Source organism: Stegostoma tigrinum, chromosome 36 (genome assembly GCF_030684315.1).
Source record: "Stegostoma tigrinum isolate sSteTig4 chromosome 36, sSteTig4.hap1, whole genome shotgun sequence".
NCBI lineage: Eukaryota > Metazoa > Chordata > Chondrichthyes > Orectolobiformes > Stegostomatidae > Stegostoma > Stegostoma tigrinum.
Window position 1 is genome coordinate 26,842,907 of NC_081389.1, and position 17,427 is coordinate 26,860,333.

A 17,427-nucleotide genomic window follows, 5' to 3' on the forward strand; every position below is an offset into this window, starting at 1 on the left:
TCGTTCGTTTCCTATGTATTGAAAGAAACTTTTACTATCATTTCTAATATTTCTGGCTAGCCTACCTTCATATTTGATCTTCTTGTTCCTTATTTCTCGCTTTGTTATCCACTGTTTATTTTTGAAGCCTTCCCAATCTTCTGATTTCCCAGTGCTCTTGGCCACTTTATTATAGGCTGTCTCTTTTTCTTTGATACATTTCCTGACTTTCTTTGTCAGCCATGGCTGTCTAATTCCACCACCACCCCCCCTCCCGACCCCCGGATAATGTTTCTTTTCTTTGGGATGAACCTCTGTGCCGAGTCCTCAATTACACCCAGAAACTCCTGCCGTTGTTGGTCTACTGTCTTCCCCACTAGGCTCTGCTTCCAGTCGATTTTCCTTTCTAATGCCCCAGTAATTACTTTTATTTGACTGTAACACCATTACATCCGACTTTACCTTCTCTCTTTCAAACTGCAGACTGAACTCTACCATGTTATGATTTTTGCTTTCTAAGTGTTCCCTTACTGTAAGATCTTTTATAAAGTCAGGCTCATTACATAGCACTAAGTCCAGAATAGCCTGCTCCCTTGTGGGCTTCATCACAAGCTGCTCTAAAAAGCCATCCTGTAAGTGTTCCATGAATTCCCTTTCTTTGGATCCACCGGCAACATTATTCACCCAGTCCACCTGCATATTGAAGTCCCCCATGATCACTGTGACCCTGCCTTTCTGACATGCCCTATCTATTTCCCGGTGCAACTTTCGCCCCTGGTCCTGATCACTGTTAAGAGGTCTGTACATAACTCCCATTATGGTTTTTTTTTTAACCTTTGTGGTTCCTCAACTCCACCCACACAGACTTAATTAGATTAGTGCTTCCCAGCTTATTCCCTCGGAACTCCATCAACAAGTACATTGAACTGGACCCGATATACAAACTACTGAAAAATAGACCCAGAAGTAATGCCAACCTTGCCAGCAAACTGAGGCGCATGAATAGAAGCGAGATAGAACATCAGCGCTTCACTGGAGATATACTGACAATTGTACTTAGCTGGGTGACGAAATGGCTGTCGTCAAACACACTAGCTCGGCAAGCAAGTCTACAACTTAAAATGGACTGATTTTGATAGATTCATTTGGTGCATCCCTAATTGCAAAAAGTTCAAATGGAATTCATTTATCCCAATCATCTGGACATCTTGACTGTAAACCCTTAGCATAGCCTTTGAAGTTTGATTTCCACTCTTGTAATGCTCCTTGCAATTCTGGTTAACACACAGTGGATTTGAATTGCTTTATTCTTGTGCTATCTGTAACTTTGAATAATATTGATATAAAATTTGACCCTTGATCTGATTGTATCTCTGGATAGTGTGCATCTAGTGAAAAATTTGAGTGACTGTTCTGCAGTCCTTTCAGCTGTGATACTGTGTAGTGGAATAGACTGTGGAAATCTTTGGATACATCCATTATTGTCAACAAATACGGATTCCTACTTTTTGCTTTAGTAGAGTCCAACCCAATCAATCAAGACTTTTTGTGAAAGGTTCCTCAAATGTAGGAATGGGTATTAAAGGTGCTGGTTTTATCGCTGCCTGAGATTTTCCAATTACTTGATGCGTGTAGCATGTCTGGCAAAATTCAGCTACATCCTCATGCAGTTGAGTCCAGAAAAATGTTTTTTGTATTTTGGCTTGAGTTTTCCTTACTCCCAGATAACTTCCTACTGGTAATTTATGTGCTAACTGCAATGCCACCTTTTTATAACCTGCTGGTAATACAACTTCATAGAATCATGTGAAATCAGCCCATCCAGTCCACATGGACCCTCCAAAGAACATCCCACCCAGGCTCGCCCCTGCTCCCCAACCCTATCCCTGTAACCCTGCATTTCCCATGGTTAATCTACCTATCCTACACATCTTTGCACTTTGGGAGGAAGTTGGAGCGCCCGGAGGAAACCTATGTAGACAGTCGCCTGAGGGAGGAATCAAGCCCAAGTTCCCTGCATCGTGAGGCAGCAGTGTTAACCGTACCACTTCATGAACTTATGCCGACTTCTTATCTACCTGAATACGTGATGATTACCGTTTCCTCTTCAAGACGCTATTTTGAAGATATTAATGTTCTGGGATACACTCTTTCTTCTTCTGTGTATCCTTTTGGATACAATTGCTTTGTTTTCATTTTCTGTTGTAATTCAGTTAAGTTTGTTTCCCCACCTGTTCTTGTTTATTCCCAACCAGCATAGTCTCTGATAACTTACTTCAATTTCCTTACCTTTATTCTTTGATTTCTCTTCCTGCTTCAGTGTGTGTGGTTTTGTGACCTTGTTACCACATATTCAGGAAAAGTCACAGGATATACTTCTTATAACACCTAAGTTGCCTAATTTTCCTGTGACTTTTCAACCATAGTTGGCAGCACTCCCACCTGTGATCCAGCTATATCAATATTAATAGGGTGGACAGTGTTTTCCTCGGATGATGACATTGACTTGTACAAGGGGGCGTAGCTGCAAATTGAGGGGTGATAGATTTAAGACAGATGTCAGAGGCAGGCTCTTTACTCAGAGGCAGGCTCTTTACTCAGAGAGTGGTAAGGGCATGGAATGCCCTGTCTGCCAATGTGGTTAACTCAGCCACATTCGGGGCATTCAAACAGTCCTTGGATAAGCATATGGATGGTGATGGGATAGTGTCGGGGGATGGGCTTAGATTAGTTCACAGGTCGGTGCAACACCAAGGGCCGAAGGGCCTGTTCTGTGCTGTATTCTATGTTGTATGTTCTATACCAAGGACAAATTGTATTCCTGGAGCTAAGAGTTCCTCCAGTACTCCCACTACCACTTCTCCGCTTTTCACCAGATGTGCCAACCTCGGTTTACATAATGGAACACTTCTCATCTCACCATGAATTCCACATATTACCGCCTTTTCTGGCAGTAGCCCTTCTGAGTTACATATCTCTTCATCTTTCAGCATATCTCTTCAAATTGTAATTTATTTACCTGATCCTCCTGGCATATGCGAGTAAACGTCCCCCTTGCAAGTAAATGGTTTAAGAAGATCTGGCAGTTTCTTTTCAACCAACCTTTGACCAGGTTGAACATTCTGGTGCAGCATTTTAGCTTCCACTGTGTTTTTCCATTACCACTTCAACAAAATTCACTAGCTTATTCTGTTTTCCCACAGCTGTCTTCCCAGTTCTTTTTATAGACTTTATTGCTGTGAAAACACCTGAGTCTTTTTACTTCTCTTTCGCCCTCATAGTTTATTGCTGGGTATAAAGGAAACCCATCTTTATTATCTTCAATGAGATCCCCTTTCTGTTATCACTGAGATTTCTCTTTTACCCAATTAGTGTGTGCCTCACAGATTGAAATTGATGTCAACATTGATTTATGAACCAACTCATAATTATCACCTGTTTCAGCTGCTAATCTTGTAGTTTTCACTCTCTGCTCTTCCACATGAATTCTCACTGCTTCAGGAAATGAAATTTTGAACTCCTAAATAATTGTTTCTCTAAGAGTGTCAATGTTTGATCTATTTTCAATGCCCTTATCAACCTAGTAAAATTACATTATCTGACCCTTTCAAAGTCAATGTACGTTTGACCAGGGTCCAAAACTTAGATTGCCAAAACATTGTCTATAGGCTTCTGCCAGCAGCTGATATGTACTTAAAATGGTTTTCTTTGTTTGTGCATACTCTCTAGATACCTACTCTGATTGTGATGCAAATACCTCACTAGCACTATCTACCAACCTTGTTTCGATCAATAAAACCCATATGGTCAGTGGCCACTTTCTCAAATGAACTGAAAAAGGATTCTACATCCTTCTCATCAGACTTGGGCAATGCCTAGACATACTTCAATAGGTCCCCACCAGGCCTTTCGATATGATGGGTTTTTTCATCATCACTATCCTCTTCATGAAGCCTCTACTTCTACCTTCATCTCTGCCCTTTTAAGTCGACTTTGCCCTCTACTTGCTGACTTCTGAAATTCAAACTCACTCTTTCTGACAGATAGCAAGAACTGCAGATGCTGGAATCACAGATAAAATGTGGAGCTGGAGGAACACAGCAGGCCAGGGAGCCTCGGAGGAGCAGGAAAGTTCATTCTGAAGAAGGGTACCGACCTGAAAAATCATCTTTCCTGCTCCTCTGCTGCCTGGCCTGCTGTGTTCCCCCAGCTCCACACTGTGTTATCTCTCTCTTTCTGCTTTTCTTTTCTCTCTTCTGCTAGGGCCTTCCTCTTCCACCGCCCCCCCCGCCACCCGGGCTTTCTTCCTCTGCTTTTAATTGTAATTTCATTTCCTTTTCCTTCCTTTTGTTCTGTCATTGGCTATTCTTTCCTTTTCTTTTGCCTCTAATTCAAGCTATTTCATTTGCGATTGAATTTTAGTCATTTCTGAAGATTCTGGTGACATTTCTGGAAATCGTAAATGTCGAGCTATTTCTGCAATTACCTCCCCTTTTTGCGTGGACAAAGTCAACCCCAACTCTAACTGGTCTGCCAGTTCCAACAACATTGCTGTACTCACTTTGTGTAAAACTCCAAAGTCCCTTCTTCCACTCCCCACCTGGAAAACTCTTAGTGACCTAAAGAGCCATTACTGTATGAGGCACACTTTACTTAAATCAATTGCATTCAACACCCAAAATAAAAGACCCCAACAATTACCACTCAGTCTTCGAGTCTGATAGTGCTAAACCAACTTGAAATTATAGATTCGGATGGTGATAAGAGCCCCCAATTTGTTATGGACCAGATCCATATTCTAAGGTAGATAGACCCTAACCTTTTCTTATTTTAAAGGTAAATGTAAAGTGTCTCAGATGCAGTACAACTGGTCAAACTACTTGAAGTTAAGCAGAACACAATTTATTTAAACGCTGTAACAAAATACAACCAAAAACAGAGGAATTTAGAATATCTTAACAGATCAGAAACTCGACAGAATAATGGATATAGTAACTGAACAATTGCATGAAATTCTAAAGGGGGAGGGTGAGCAGGCAGAGGTCATTTTACATACTGGTACCAATGACGTGGGTAAGAAAAGGGATGAGGTCCTGCAAAATGATTATAGGGAGTTAGGAAGGTTAAAATGCAGGACCTCAAGGGTAGTAATTTCTTAACTACTTCCAGTGCCATGTCTTTGTGAGTGTAGGAATAGGAGGATTTGGCAGATGAATGTATGGCTCCAGAACTGGTGTAGGGGACAGGGATTTGGGTTCTTGGATCATTGGGATCTCTTCTAGGGCAGATGTAACCTATGCAAGAGGGACAGATTGCATCTGAACTACCAGGGGACCTAACCCTGGATGGGACATTTGTGAAAGCCACTTAAGAGAGTTTCAATTGGTCTGGCAGGGATATTGGGATCCAAAGCAGTAGGGGGACAAATGACAAAGTTGAGGACAGTACAAAAGATAATGAGAGAAAGTTAAATAGCCAAGGCAATCTTGGTAATTCTGGTAGTAGAGAGGGCAGGCAAGAGCACAGCAGGAAGCAAGGGAAGTCTCGGTTAAACTGCATTTATTTAAATGCAAGAGGCCTGACACATAAGGCAAATGAACTCTGTGTGGATGGGAATTTTGGAGACTGAGGGGTGGTATCAGATAGATAGCAGATAGCTTTTCCCCATGTAGCGCCCAGAGGGGCAGTTTTTTCACGGAGAGGGTGGTGAGTATTTGGAATGAGCTGCCAGAAGTAGTGGAGGAAGCAAGTACAATTTTGTCATTTAAACATTCAGACAGGTACATGAATGGAATAGGTACGGAGGGATATGGACCAAATGTAGGCAAATGGATTTGGTTTAGATTGTGAAAACTTGGCAGCATCGGCATGTAGGGCCAAACGGCCTGTTTTCATGCTGTAGACCTCTATGACTATAATTATAACTGATTGACTGTTCCAATATAGTTGCGTCCCGTACAGACAGCCCTTGGCTAAAAGGAAATTTCAAACAAAGATTCTCACATCAGTTCTCCAATCTACGAGGGAAAAAATGTCAATAAAAGATTGAGAGAGAAGCAGACAAGAGACATTCACCGAAACTTCCTACTCATTAGAGACCCCAATGTCTTCTGATGTTATTGAGAAAAACCAAAACACAGAAATCTTGATTTGAGAGAACTGGCTGCCCCATTCAGGCCATTTTTAAAAAACAAAACCCATGGCCTCCGGTGCTGTTTATTCAAGTCGTTTTCAGTAGCCAGTTCCAAACCTCTGCCTTATGTCCCCTCTTCAAAAGAAAACAGGACAAAATAACCTCCTAAAGTGTCAGCATCGTCACACATGGAAATTTAAAAAAAAGGCATGTGTCAGTCGGATCAAAATGGAATCTCTTCAGAGAGACCTACAAGGACCCAGCACGTGAATGCTCCGGAGACCACTAGTAGGGGGACAGAGGTGGAGGAAGAAACGTGTAGATAATTAAAGGAATTGAGTATAAACATTGCAAAATATTAAGAGGAATTTCAGCTCTCATCTTAATTGGGCAGAGGAGGTAGAGAAAGGGGAAAGTGAATAGAGTCCCTACTGAGTATATAGGGTGTCTTTCTAACTAATATGTGAAAAACCCCAACAGTGGAAGATTTGCTATTGACATGTAGTAATGCGGAATGAACTGGAGTACATAAAGTTGCCATGGTCTTACCAAACCAGAGGGCCGTTCATTCAACAGAAGCAACTGGTGTGGTGGTTTATCTTGAAGGACCGCTACAATGCAAACAAGGTGAGTGCTTCATAACCTCAACTGGTGCGGCATTTGAAACCGTGCAGTTGTCATCGCCCTACTTTGTGAATCAGCTGTCCAGCTAACACCACCTGAACCAGAGTAGATGCGTTAAAGAAGGAGCATATCTAGGCAATTGTGACCATAATAAAATAATAGAGATCACAACAAAATACAAAATTACAATGAAAACATAGATTTTTAGAGAAAAAATAATGTTAAGAGGCTAAGACTGGAACTTAAGGTATGAAACAAGCAATATTGGCAAACAGAAATGAGAAACATTCAAAACTTTGTTCATCAATGTGGAGAGAATTTTTCCTGCTAAAAGTAAAGAACAATCTAAATATGAATGAGACTCCATGATTGAATAAAAACATAACAGAACAATTTAGGAATGAAACACAGGTAAGTACATTGACAGGAATACATAAGGGGGAATTCAAAGAGGTTAGAAAAAAATGTTAAATTAAAAAGTAAACAGAAAAGATGAAATTGAATTATCAGGAAACATTAAGTTAAGTAGTCAAATACTTAACAGCCAAATCAACAAAATGAAGAAAGTTGTAATGGAAAGAATAACATGAAGGGATAGGCGAGGTGATATCATAGGTAACAGTCTAGAAATGTTGGATACTTAAATTAAGATTTCACTTTGAAATTTCAGGGAACTGTAACAGATCGACATAACGGATAATGAGATGAGCAATCAGATATGCATTTAAACTTAGGAGTCATATGACAGTAGGTTATCGTTAAACAGGTTAGTTTGAAATCATAAGCTTTTGAAGCGCTGATCCCTTACCTGGCAAAGGAGCAGTGTTTCAAAAGCCTGTGATTTCAAATTAACCTGTTGAACTTTGTCCTGGTGTTCTGACTTTTGCCACTCCAGTCTAACACCAGTGCCATCACATAATTTAAAATTAAACTGAGAAAACAAGGATAAATCGAATAAACTAAACAAACTGAGGGCCTGGCACAGAGAGATTTCATTTTTTAATTTTAGAAATAATCTATAAAACATATTGAAATTGGTGATGTCTCTTTAATATTCTGTCACAAAAATGTATAGTGCGTGCCACACAGCTTTCAGATTACAAATGACATTCTCAGATTTAAGAAAGGGAGGTATAGAACGCATTCAAGGAATGTTATTAGACTAGCCAACTTTAGATTGAGAGTGAGCAAAAGTTTGGAAACCGTGCAAAAGGAGAGAATGGTAGAAACCTAGAAAAAGAATATATAAAAATGAATACTGTACATGGATTTTGAAAGGGAAAATCTTGCTAGATCTCCTGAGTGCATTTAAGGATGTAACAGAGTAGACAATGGTGACAAAGTAGATAACTGAATTTTTAAAAAGGCCTTCAATAACGTAACCCATAGTACCCTAATGAGTAAGGTTAGAGAAGTGGAGTCTGGGGACAAGAATATAAAACAGAAGAGTTGTGAGTAAAGGATTGTTATTGAGTGACAAACGGTGGGCAGTGGTATTCCTCGAGGATCACTATTCAAAGTTTACATTCCCAATTTAGATTTGGAATCAAAATACAATTTCCAAATTGTAATAAGTGGAGGTGTGATCAGATACTGCAATATAGAAGGACTCCCTCTCTGTCAGAAGAGGCTAATTGGCAAATAAGGCTCAACACTAAATGTGAGTAAGTGCGCATTATGAAAAAGAGAGGTACTAGAAGAAGGGGCAGAGACCACGCATAAGGATGATATCAGAAATGTGTGCGTTGACATCAGGAAAATAAAATTAGGTGAGTTTTTGTGTTTTGTTTTAGAAAAAGGCTGAACAGGAACGACATGGAAGTAACTAAAGTTATGAAAGATTTTGAAAAAGACTGTTTCCTGAAACACACAATATAAGATAGTAATCAATATAAGATAGTCGTCAAGAAATCCTGTATGGAATTCAGAGGAAGCTTCTCTGAACAAAGAATAGTAAGAATTCACAGGTATCCCAGGGAGTGGTTGAAGTGTATAACTTAGATGTATTCCAGGGGAAACTAGACAAACACAAGGGAGAAGGGAATAGTTGCGTATTGTATATTTGAATGAGGAAAGATGGAAGGAGGCTTGAGTAGAGCACATTCACTAAGATTGGTGATTGGGCTAGTGATTGTTCTTTGTCATGTATCTAACCTGTACCAGTGGCTCCATAATATCAGTGGGTTACTGGGGACCGAGTCTAATAACCCCAGTACTGAATATTCTCTGTGAACTTTATCCAAGTTCGTATCAGATCCGTATCAGACATGATGAGAAACTTGGTTCCCATGAGAAGTGGTGTATCAGACTGGTAGAGCCAGAATGCTTAAACACTGTTTGTTTCAGTTTGATGTTTGACCATCGTCCACGATCTTGGCGTGAGCTCCCTTTGCGATTAGCTGATTTTGGGGTTCTTCATCGCTATGAGTTTTCAGGCACCTTAACAGGATTAAGCAGAGTGCGTCGGTTCGAACAGGATGATGCTCACATCTTCTGTATGATAGAGCAGGTGAGTGAAATGTTGCATTCTGATCTCAGTCTCCTTTTTATTCAGAATCAGGTGTGGACCCTTTATAACTTGAGCAGCAGTTGAAATGCAGTTGCACTTGAATAAGTATTAGGAAAGACTGTATGGGAAGTGTCAGGAATCTAACTTCCGACACAGCAGATAAAGGAACAACTATGTGAAGGAGGGGGCAGTCAGGACTGAGGGTGTTGTACTTAAAGCAGGATATGAAGCAAAGCAAATAAGCTTGTAGTGCAGATTGAAATTGGCAGGTACGATGTATTGCAGAGCCATGGCTTTAAGGATCAGTGCTGGGTATCCAAGGATACATGTTCCATTGAAAGGACGGGCAGAGTGGCAGGATTGCCTTTTCAATAAGAAATGAAATTAAATTTTAGCAAGAAGTGATAGATTCTACACCTTCCGACTCTGTGGGTGGAATTTAGGAGCCATAAAGGGGAAAATGCCTCTGATGGGAACTGTGTACAGACCTCCTCCAAATAGTCAGGATGTGGGGAAGAATTTTCTTTTTTTCATTAAGCCGAAGATGGCATTACTGACTAGCATTTATTCCCATCCCTAGTTACACAGAGGGCAGTTAAGATTCAACCTAGATCAAGTTGACATAAGGAAGGAGGAAATGTTGGGTATCCTAAAAGACATTAAGGTGGACAAGTCACCTGGTCCGGATGGGATCTATCCCAGGTAACTGAGGGAAGCAAGAGAGGAAATAGCCAGGCCCTTAACAGATATCTTTGCAGCATTCTTAGACATGGGTGAGGTCCCGGAGGATTGGAGAATTGCTAATGTTGTCCCTTTGTTTAAGAAGGGTAGCAGGGATAATCCAGGTAATTATCGACCGGTGAGCCTGACGTCAGTGGTTGGGAAGCTACTGGAGAAGATACTGAGGGATTGGATCTATTCCCATTTGAAAGAAAATGGGCTTATCAGTGATAGGCGGCATGGTTTTGTGCAGGGAAGGTCATGTCTTACCAACTTAATAGAATTCTTTAAGGACATGACAAAGTTGATTGATGAGGGAAAGGCTGTAGACGTCATATACATGGACTTCAGTAAGGCATTTGATAAGGTTCCCCATGGTAGGCTGATGGAGAAAGTGAAGTCACATGGGGTCCAGGGTGTGCTAGCTAGATGGATAAAAAAACTGGCTAGGCAACAGGAGCCAGAGAGTAGTAGTAGAAGGGAGTTTCTCAAATTGGAGACCTGTGACTACGGTGTTCCGCAGGGATCTGAGTTGGAACCACTGTTGTTTGTGATAAATGTAAGTGATTTGGAGGAAGGTGTAGGTGGTCTGATCAGCAAGTTTGCAGATGACACCAAGATTGGTGGAGTAGCAGATAGTGAAGGGGACTGTCAGAGATTACAACAGAATATAGATAGACTGGAGAGTTGGGCAGATAAATGGCAGATGGAGTTTAATCTGGGCAAATGCGAGATGATGCATTTTGGAAGATTTAATTCAAGAGCGAACTATACAGTAAGTGGAAAAGTCCTAGGGAAAATTAATGAGCAGAGAGATCTGGGTGTTCAGGACCATTGTTCCCTGAAGGTGGCAACGCAGATCAATAGGGTGGTCAAGAAGGCATATGGCATGCTTTCCTTCATTGGACGGGGTATTGAGTACAAGAGTTGGGAGATCATGTTACAGTTGTTTAAGACTTTGGTTTGGCCACATTTAGAGTACTGTGTACAGTTCTGTTCGCCACATTACCAAAAGGATGTGGACGCTTTGGAGAGGGTGCAGAGGAGGTTCACCAGGATGTTGCCTGGTATGGAGGGTGCTAGCTATGAAGAGAGGTTGAGTAGATTAGGATTATTTTCATTAGAAAGACGGAGACTGAGGGGGGACCTGATTGAGGTCTACAAAATCATGAGGGGTACAGACAGGGTGGATAGCAAGAAGCTTTTTCGCAGAGTGGGGGACTCAATTACTAGGGGTCATGAGTTCAAAGTGAGAGGAGGAAAGTTCTTTACACAGAGGGTGGTGGGTGCCTGGAACGCGTTGCCAGCAGAGGTGGTAGACACAGACACGTTAGCATCTTTTAAGATATGTCTGGACAGGTACATGGATGGGTGGGGAGCAAATGGACACAGACCGTTAGAAAATAGATGACAGGTTAGACAGAGGATCTCGATCGGTGCAGGCTTGGAAGGCCAAAGGGCCTGTTCCTGTGCTAGAACATAGAACATTACAGCACAGTACAGGCCCTTCGGCCCTCGATATTGTGCCGACCTGTCATACCGATCTCAAGCCCATCTAACCTACACTATTCCATGTACGTCCATATGCTTATTCAATGACTACTTAAATGTACCTTAAGTTGGCGAATCTACTACCATTGCAGGCAAAGCATTCCATTCCCTTACTACTCTCTGAGTGAAGAAACTACCTCTGACATCTGTCCTATATCTTTCACCCCTCAATTTAAAGCTATGCCCCCTCATGCTCGCCGTCACCATCTTAGGAAAATGGCTCTCCCTATCCACCCTATCTAACCCTCCTATTATTTTATATGTTTCAATTAAGTCACCTCTCAACCTTCTCTCTAATGAAAACAGCCTCAAGTCCCTCAGCCTTTCCTCGTAAGACCTTCCCTCCATACCAGGCAACATCCTAGTAAATCTCTTCTGCACCCTTTCCAAAGCTTCCACATCCTTCTTATAATGCGGTGACCAGAACTGTACGCAATACTCCAAGTGCGGCCGCACTAGAGTTTTGTACAGCTGCAGCATAACCTCTTTGTTCCGGAACTCGATCCCTCTATTAGTAAAAGCTAAAACACTGTATGCCTTCTCAACAGCCCTGTCAACCTGAGTGGCAACTTTCAAGGATCTGTGTACATGGACACCGAGATCTCTCTGCTCATCTACACTACCAAGAATCTTACCATTAGCCCTGTACTTTGCCTTCCGGTTATTCCTACCAAAGTGCATCACCTCACACATGTCCGCATTAAACTCCATTTGCTACCTCTCAGCCCAGCTCTGCAGCTTATCTATGTCTCTCTGCAACCTACAGCATCCTTCGTCACTGTCTACAACTCCACCAACCTTAGTGTCGTCTGCAAATTTACTAACCCATCCTTCTACGCCCTCATCCAGGTCATTTATAAAAATGACAAACAGCAGTGGACCCAACACCAACCCTTGTGGTACACCACTAGTAACTGGTCTCCAGCATGAACATTTCCCATCAACTACCACCCTCTGTCTTCTTTCAGCAAGCCAATTTCCGATCCTAACTGCTATATCTCCCACAATATGTAGAAAGGCATATAGTTTTAAGGAAGCGTGGAGGTTGCAGAAGGACTTGGACAAGCTAGCCAAGTTGGCAAAGGTGTGCAAATACAAGACAGTCTGGGAGAGTATGACGTTATGCACTCTGGGGGCAAGAACAGAGGTATGAACTATTTCTAAATGGAGAGAAACTTCAGAAAAATGAAGCACAAAGCGAGATGGGAATTTTAGTTCAGGATACTCTTAAGTTTAACATGCAGGTTCATTTGGGAGCTAGGAAGGCAAATGTAACATTCGCATTTATTTCAAGAGGACTAGAATACAAGAGCAAATGTGCACTTCTGAGGTATATAAGGCTGTGGCATTTTGAATGCTGAGAGCAGCTTTGGGCCCCCTATCTAAGGAAGGATGTCCTGGCATTGGAAGGTATCCAGAGGAGGTTTCCAAGAATGATCCTGGGGATGAAGGGCTTGTTATATGAAGATTAGTTGAAGACTCTGAGTCTGTACTTGATCGAGTCTAGAAGGATGGGGAGGGGATCTGATTGAAACATACAGAGTACTGAGAGCTCTGGTCAGAATCAATGTAAAAAAGTTGTTTTCACTAGTAGGGTTGATCAGGACCTGAGGTACAGCCTCAGGATGATAAGATGACCTTTTCTAACTGAGATGAGGAATTTTGTTAGCCAGAGGGTAGTTAATCTGTTAACTCATTTCCACAGAGGGCTGCATAGGCCAAATCATTGAGTGTAATTAAGATAGAGGTAAGTAGTTTTGATTGGTAAGGAGTTAGAGTTATGGACTGGAGGCAGGAGAATGCAGTTGAGAAACATGTCAACCATGATCGAGCAGCAGAACAGACTTGGCCTAATTCTGCTACTATATCTTATGCTTTTGTAATTCCCATTTTTTGTTCTGAAGTTATTCTCCGTAAGGTGATGACTGTCTTTGTGGGGAACGTTGCTTGAAGATGCTGACTTCATAGAGGTTTCGGCTTATTAGGCAAAAGTCAAAGCTTACAGAAACTTAAGATAACATTCAGACAGATCTGTGCTTGCAGGTTCACAGTTTGCTGAAAGTGGCAACACAGGTAGCCAAGGTGATTAAGAAGGTGTATGGCATGCTTGACTTCATTGCCCGGGGTGTGGATTACAAGAATTGGCAAAATATGTTGCAGCTATATAAAACCCTTGTTAGGCCGAATTTGGAGTAATGTGTGAAGTTTTGGTCACCACACTACCAGAGGGATGTGGAAGCTTTGGAAAGAGTGCAGAGGAGGTTTACCAGGATGTCGTCTGGCCTCCAGGACATTGACTATGAGGAAAGGTTTAAAAAGTCTAGGATTGTTTTCACTGGAAAGACAGCAGCTGAGAGGAGACCTGATAGAGATCTACAAAATTATGAGAGGCATCGATAGGGTGGCCAGTCCAAGTTTTTTTCCAGGGTTGAAGTTTCGATTACAAGGGGGCAAAGATTCAAGATCAGAGGGGAAAGTTTAAGGGAGATGTGCAAGGGAAGTTTTTCACGCAGAGAGTGGTAGCAGCCTGGAATGCACAACCAGAAGGTGGAAATGGGCACATTGAAGACATTTAAGAGGCACTTAGAGGGTACATGAGTAGGGAGGGAATAGATGGATACAGTTTGAAGAATGGTAGGTTTATTTTCAGATTAATTAGGGCATGATGATTGACACAGACTTGGAGAGCCGAAGGGCCTGCTCTTGTGTGCTGCATTTTCTCATTTGTTGATTTTCTTCAAGCCTAAAGTAGCTTTGACTACAGAGAATAGAGAGAACTCTTGAGCTGATGGAGATTGGAAGACTTTTCACTGTCTTGTTAACAGCCTCAAGCAGTTCAGGTACATGACAGCCAATCACACAGCTGGTAGTAGGAAGCTGACCTTTTTTCATTGGTCACTGGTCTGCAATCTAATCAGTTGCTTATTACTGGCTGAATCTATACTTGTACACAGCCTTTGGTTCTTGTTCATCAGCAAACCATCTCTCATTGCTAGAGCTTGCAGTTATGTATTTACAATGAGTATCAGACTGCTTGCTTAGTTTTTCAAACAGTTCTTTTCCCATTTCAATCCATAATTAGAAATACAGAAAGATAAAACATGGTCCTTTATAGGTGGCTAATTTATCCAATGCTCCTGTTTCTGTTTTACTTTATTGGTTTGAAGTTGGTGACTTCTTATTTTACTACTTCTCCTTTTACAGGTTGATGAGGAGATAAGTGAATGTCTAGACTTTGTCCGGTCGGTGTATGGAATGTTTGGCTTCAGCTTCCAGCTCATCCTTTCCACACGGCCGAAAAAGTTTCTGGGCGATCTGCACTTGTGGAATCAGGCAGAAAAGGCAAGTGATTCCTGGACTGTTGGCTAATAGTGGAAAGAGTAATTGGTGCCGATTGTGATTTGGCTTGACATCAGCAATGTGTGGCTGCAAACATCATTTCTGTGTTGCAGAAAGGAAACTGGATTTAGTCTTTATGGAGAGCTTTTCAAACCAGCACTGATTATCTGATAAAACCAATTCTGTATTTCTAAGTTATCACATCCCCAGATGAAAAGGAAGCTGTTTGCGGTACAGTAAATACGACCTCAGCTGTCCCCAACCTTGCTGTAACCCTTGGAGTGAGACCACACATTGCAAAGACAACTTACTTTCTTCTTAACTCATGCTGTCAGCAAAATTGATGCTGACATTGGGACAATACACAGTAAAACATGCTGTGAGTGATACTGAGTTTCATGTTTTTATTTCTTGTGGTTTAGCAGTTGGAGTGCTGTTTGAATGCGTTTGATGAGCAGTGGAGACTAAGTGCGGGAGATGGAGCGTTTTATGGACCAAAGGTTAGAGTAGGATTTTGCTGCAGTGTGTATTATCTCCTCAAATCTTCCATGCACTTTCTAATTCTCTGATTCATTACAGATCGACATTGAGATAAAGGATGCTCTAGGCCGATACCATCAGTGTGCTACCATCCAGCTGGACTTTCAGCTGCCCATTCAGTTTAATCTGGTGTACGTTAGGTGAGTACAGCTTTGATGATATTGTGATCTTGTTTTTGATTTCCCATCTGTAATGTTTGCACTCTTTGTGGTGTTAATGGGTGTATCTGTTGCTCTATGGTAATCAGTTAACAATATAGGATCCAGCTTTACAAACTGGACGATTCAGATTCTCCACTGAGCCAGAGTGTGCTGATTGTAACTTGGGGACAACAGCCAGGCTTGTTGGATGTGGGTTTAGATTTTATTATCATGTGTACTCAAGTACAGCAATACAGAGGAACGGTGAAAAGTGTACAAGGTCTCTGGCAACATCGTAGTATCTAGAAGACAGGATTAAAAATATCAAATAAAAGAAAAGGAAATGTCCAGCTCACTCCCCCGCCTCTCACGAGTCCTCGCCATTGGAAAAAACAAAGTCCATTCTTCTGTGAACACTCAGGTGCCATAAGACCCCACACACTGCTGCAGCCAGAACACTTATGCTGTCAGGTACCTGGGACCAGCCATGGTGTAAATCTGAACCACAGCTGCTGGAACTGTGGAGCTAATCTTCAGCACCATCTTGCCTCCACCATGCCATCGTCATGAGTCTGCACTGGGCAAATCTTGGCAATACAACTGCCACTGAAGCAGTCTGGCCCTGAACTAGGCTCCAGACACTGCTAACACTCTGGGAAGGAGCCACTCCCACAGCTACTGATGGCCCGCGAAGGGGACCACTGCCAACACTCTGGAGGACCGCTGCTGCTGGAAAAGAAACAAAAGAGAAAAAGAACGAGGGGGGAGAAAAGTAAGGCAGATGGCAGTGGATGCTTTCTGAGCTCAAGACTTGGGCCTAAATGCTGCTCCTCCACTGCCATCATCTTGAAATGATATGTAAGTAGCTTGAGTTCATTTGTGAATAAAGGTGACTTGGTTGAGCTTCTGGTTAATAGTAGCTCCTATTGACCATGACCACACTGACTTCAGACAAGCTTGACAATAGCCAAGTTGGAGGTGGGTGGGTTGTGGGGGGTGGTGGTGGAGCGTGGGTGGCGGGGGTTTTGGAGGGTGGGTGGTTGCCTGGAATTTGTGGAAAAAGTCATTATTTTTGTCATGCTATTGTTAGTTTGTTTTCCTGTTTTCTATAGTAAAGATGGAACAAGTGGAAGCCACCCAGTTATCATTCACCGTGCTGTGCTAGGATCGCTGGAACGCATGGTGGCAATTCTTGCCGACAACTGTGCTGGGAAATGGTAAAGTTTCAAGTACTTGGTGTGGCAGAGTAAATGTCTCACTTGGAAATTATGCTGATCTTGCCGTCTCTAGTTTCAGGGTTCAAGTGTTATTACAGAATCAGCTCCATTCACTTTGAGTGAATTCAAGTCCCTGTGAAGCTGCAGAGCTGCCTCTTTTTATGTTTTGTATCGACAGTGTAAATGATCCACTTGAGGCAGTTGTGTGCTTGGGATTGGGAAGATCAGGAATGGTTTGCTTAACATGAAGTGAATTGGGTTCCTGATTCTAGATTTCAAAGGCCTGTTGATACTGTCCTGTGACCCACCTTAAATGTTGCCCATTCCTGGGATCTCTCCACTCACCCTGTTCACATTGAATACAAAACTTTTCTGATCTGGTTCAGCTCATTATTGTACTTGATTGGCTCTTCTTTCACAGAACATTTTCAGACAGGAAGACTTCAGTCCCATCTGTCTGAGCTGAACTGGATCCCCCAGATCCAAGAGCTGAGAGTCAGATAGCTACGGTCCTGTAAATGTATTTTGGATTCACTTCCTGTCCAACTTTGTTATTTTAGAAGTGGCTAAGATGCTGAAATAATCAGCTATTTTATTCTGCAACAATGCCGTTGGGTGAAAGAAGGCAACAGGTGGGTAAACATGTTATTAGGAGATTATTAATGTGAGTGAAAA

General features: G+C 42.0%; 1 protein-coding gene across 1 annotated transcript in view; it reads left to right on the plus strand.

Annotated features, from left to right (window-relative positions):
- LOC125446804 (threonine--tRNA ligase 1, cytoplasmic-like) overlaps nucleotides 1-17,427 on the plus strand; it is a 42,201-nt gene that overhangs the window by 16,889 nt on the left and 7,885 nt on the right. Inside the window, exons 4-8 of the mRNA XM_048520643.2 lie at nucleotides 9,083-9,245; nucleotides 14,721-14,858; nucleotides 15,278-15,355; nucleotides 15,435-15,535; nucleotides 16,648-16,752. Of these exons, the coding sequence (XP_048376600.2) occupies nucleotides 9,083-9,245; nucleotides 14,721-14,858; nucleotides 15,278-15,355; nucleotides 15,435-15,535; nucleotides 16,648-16,752 (585 nt within the window). The remainder of the gene's footprint in view (nucleotides 1-9,082; nucleotides 9,246-14,720; nucleotides 14,859-15,277; nucleotides 15,356-15,434; nucleotides 15,536-16,647; nucleotides 16,753-17,427) is intronic.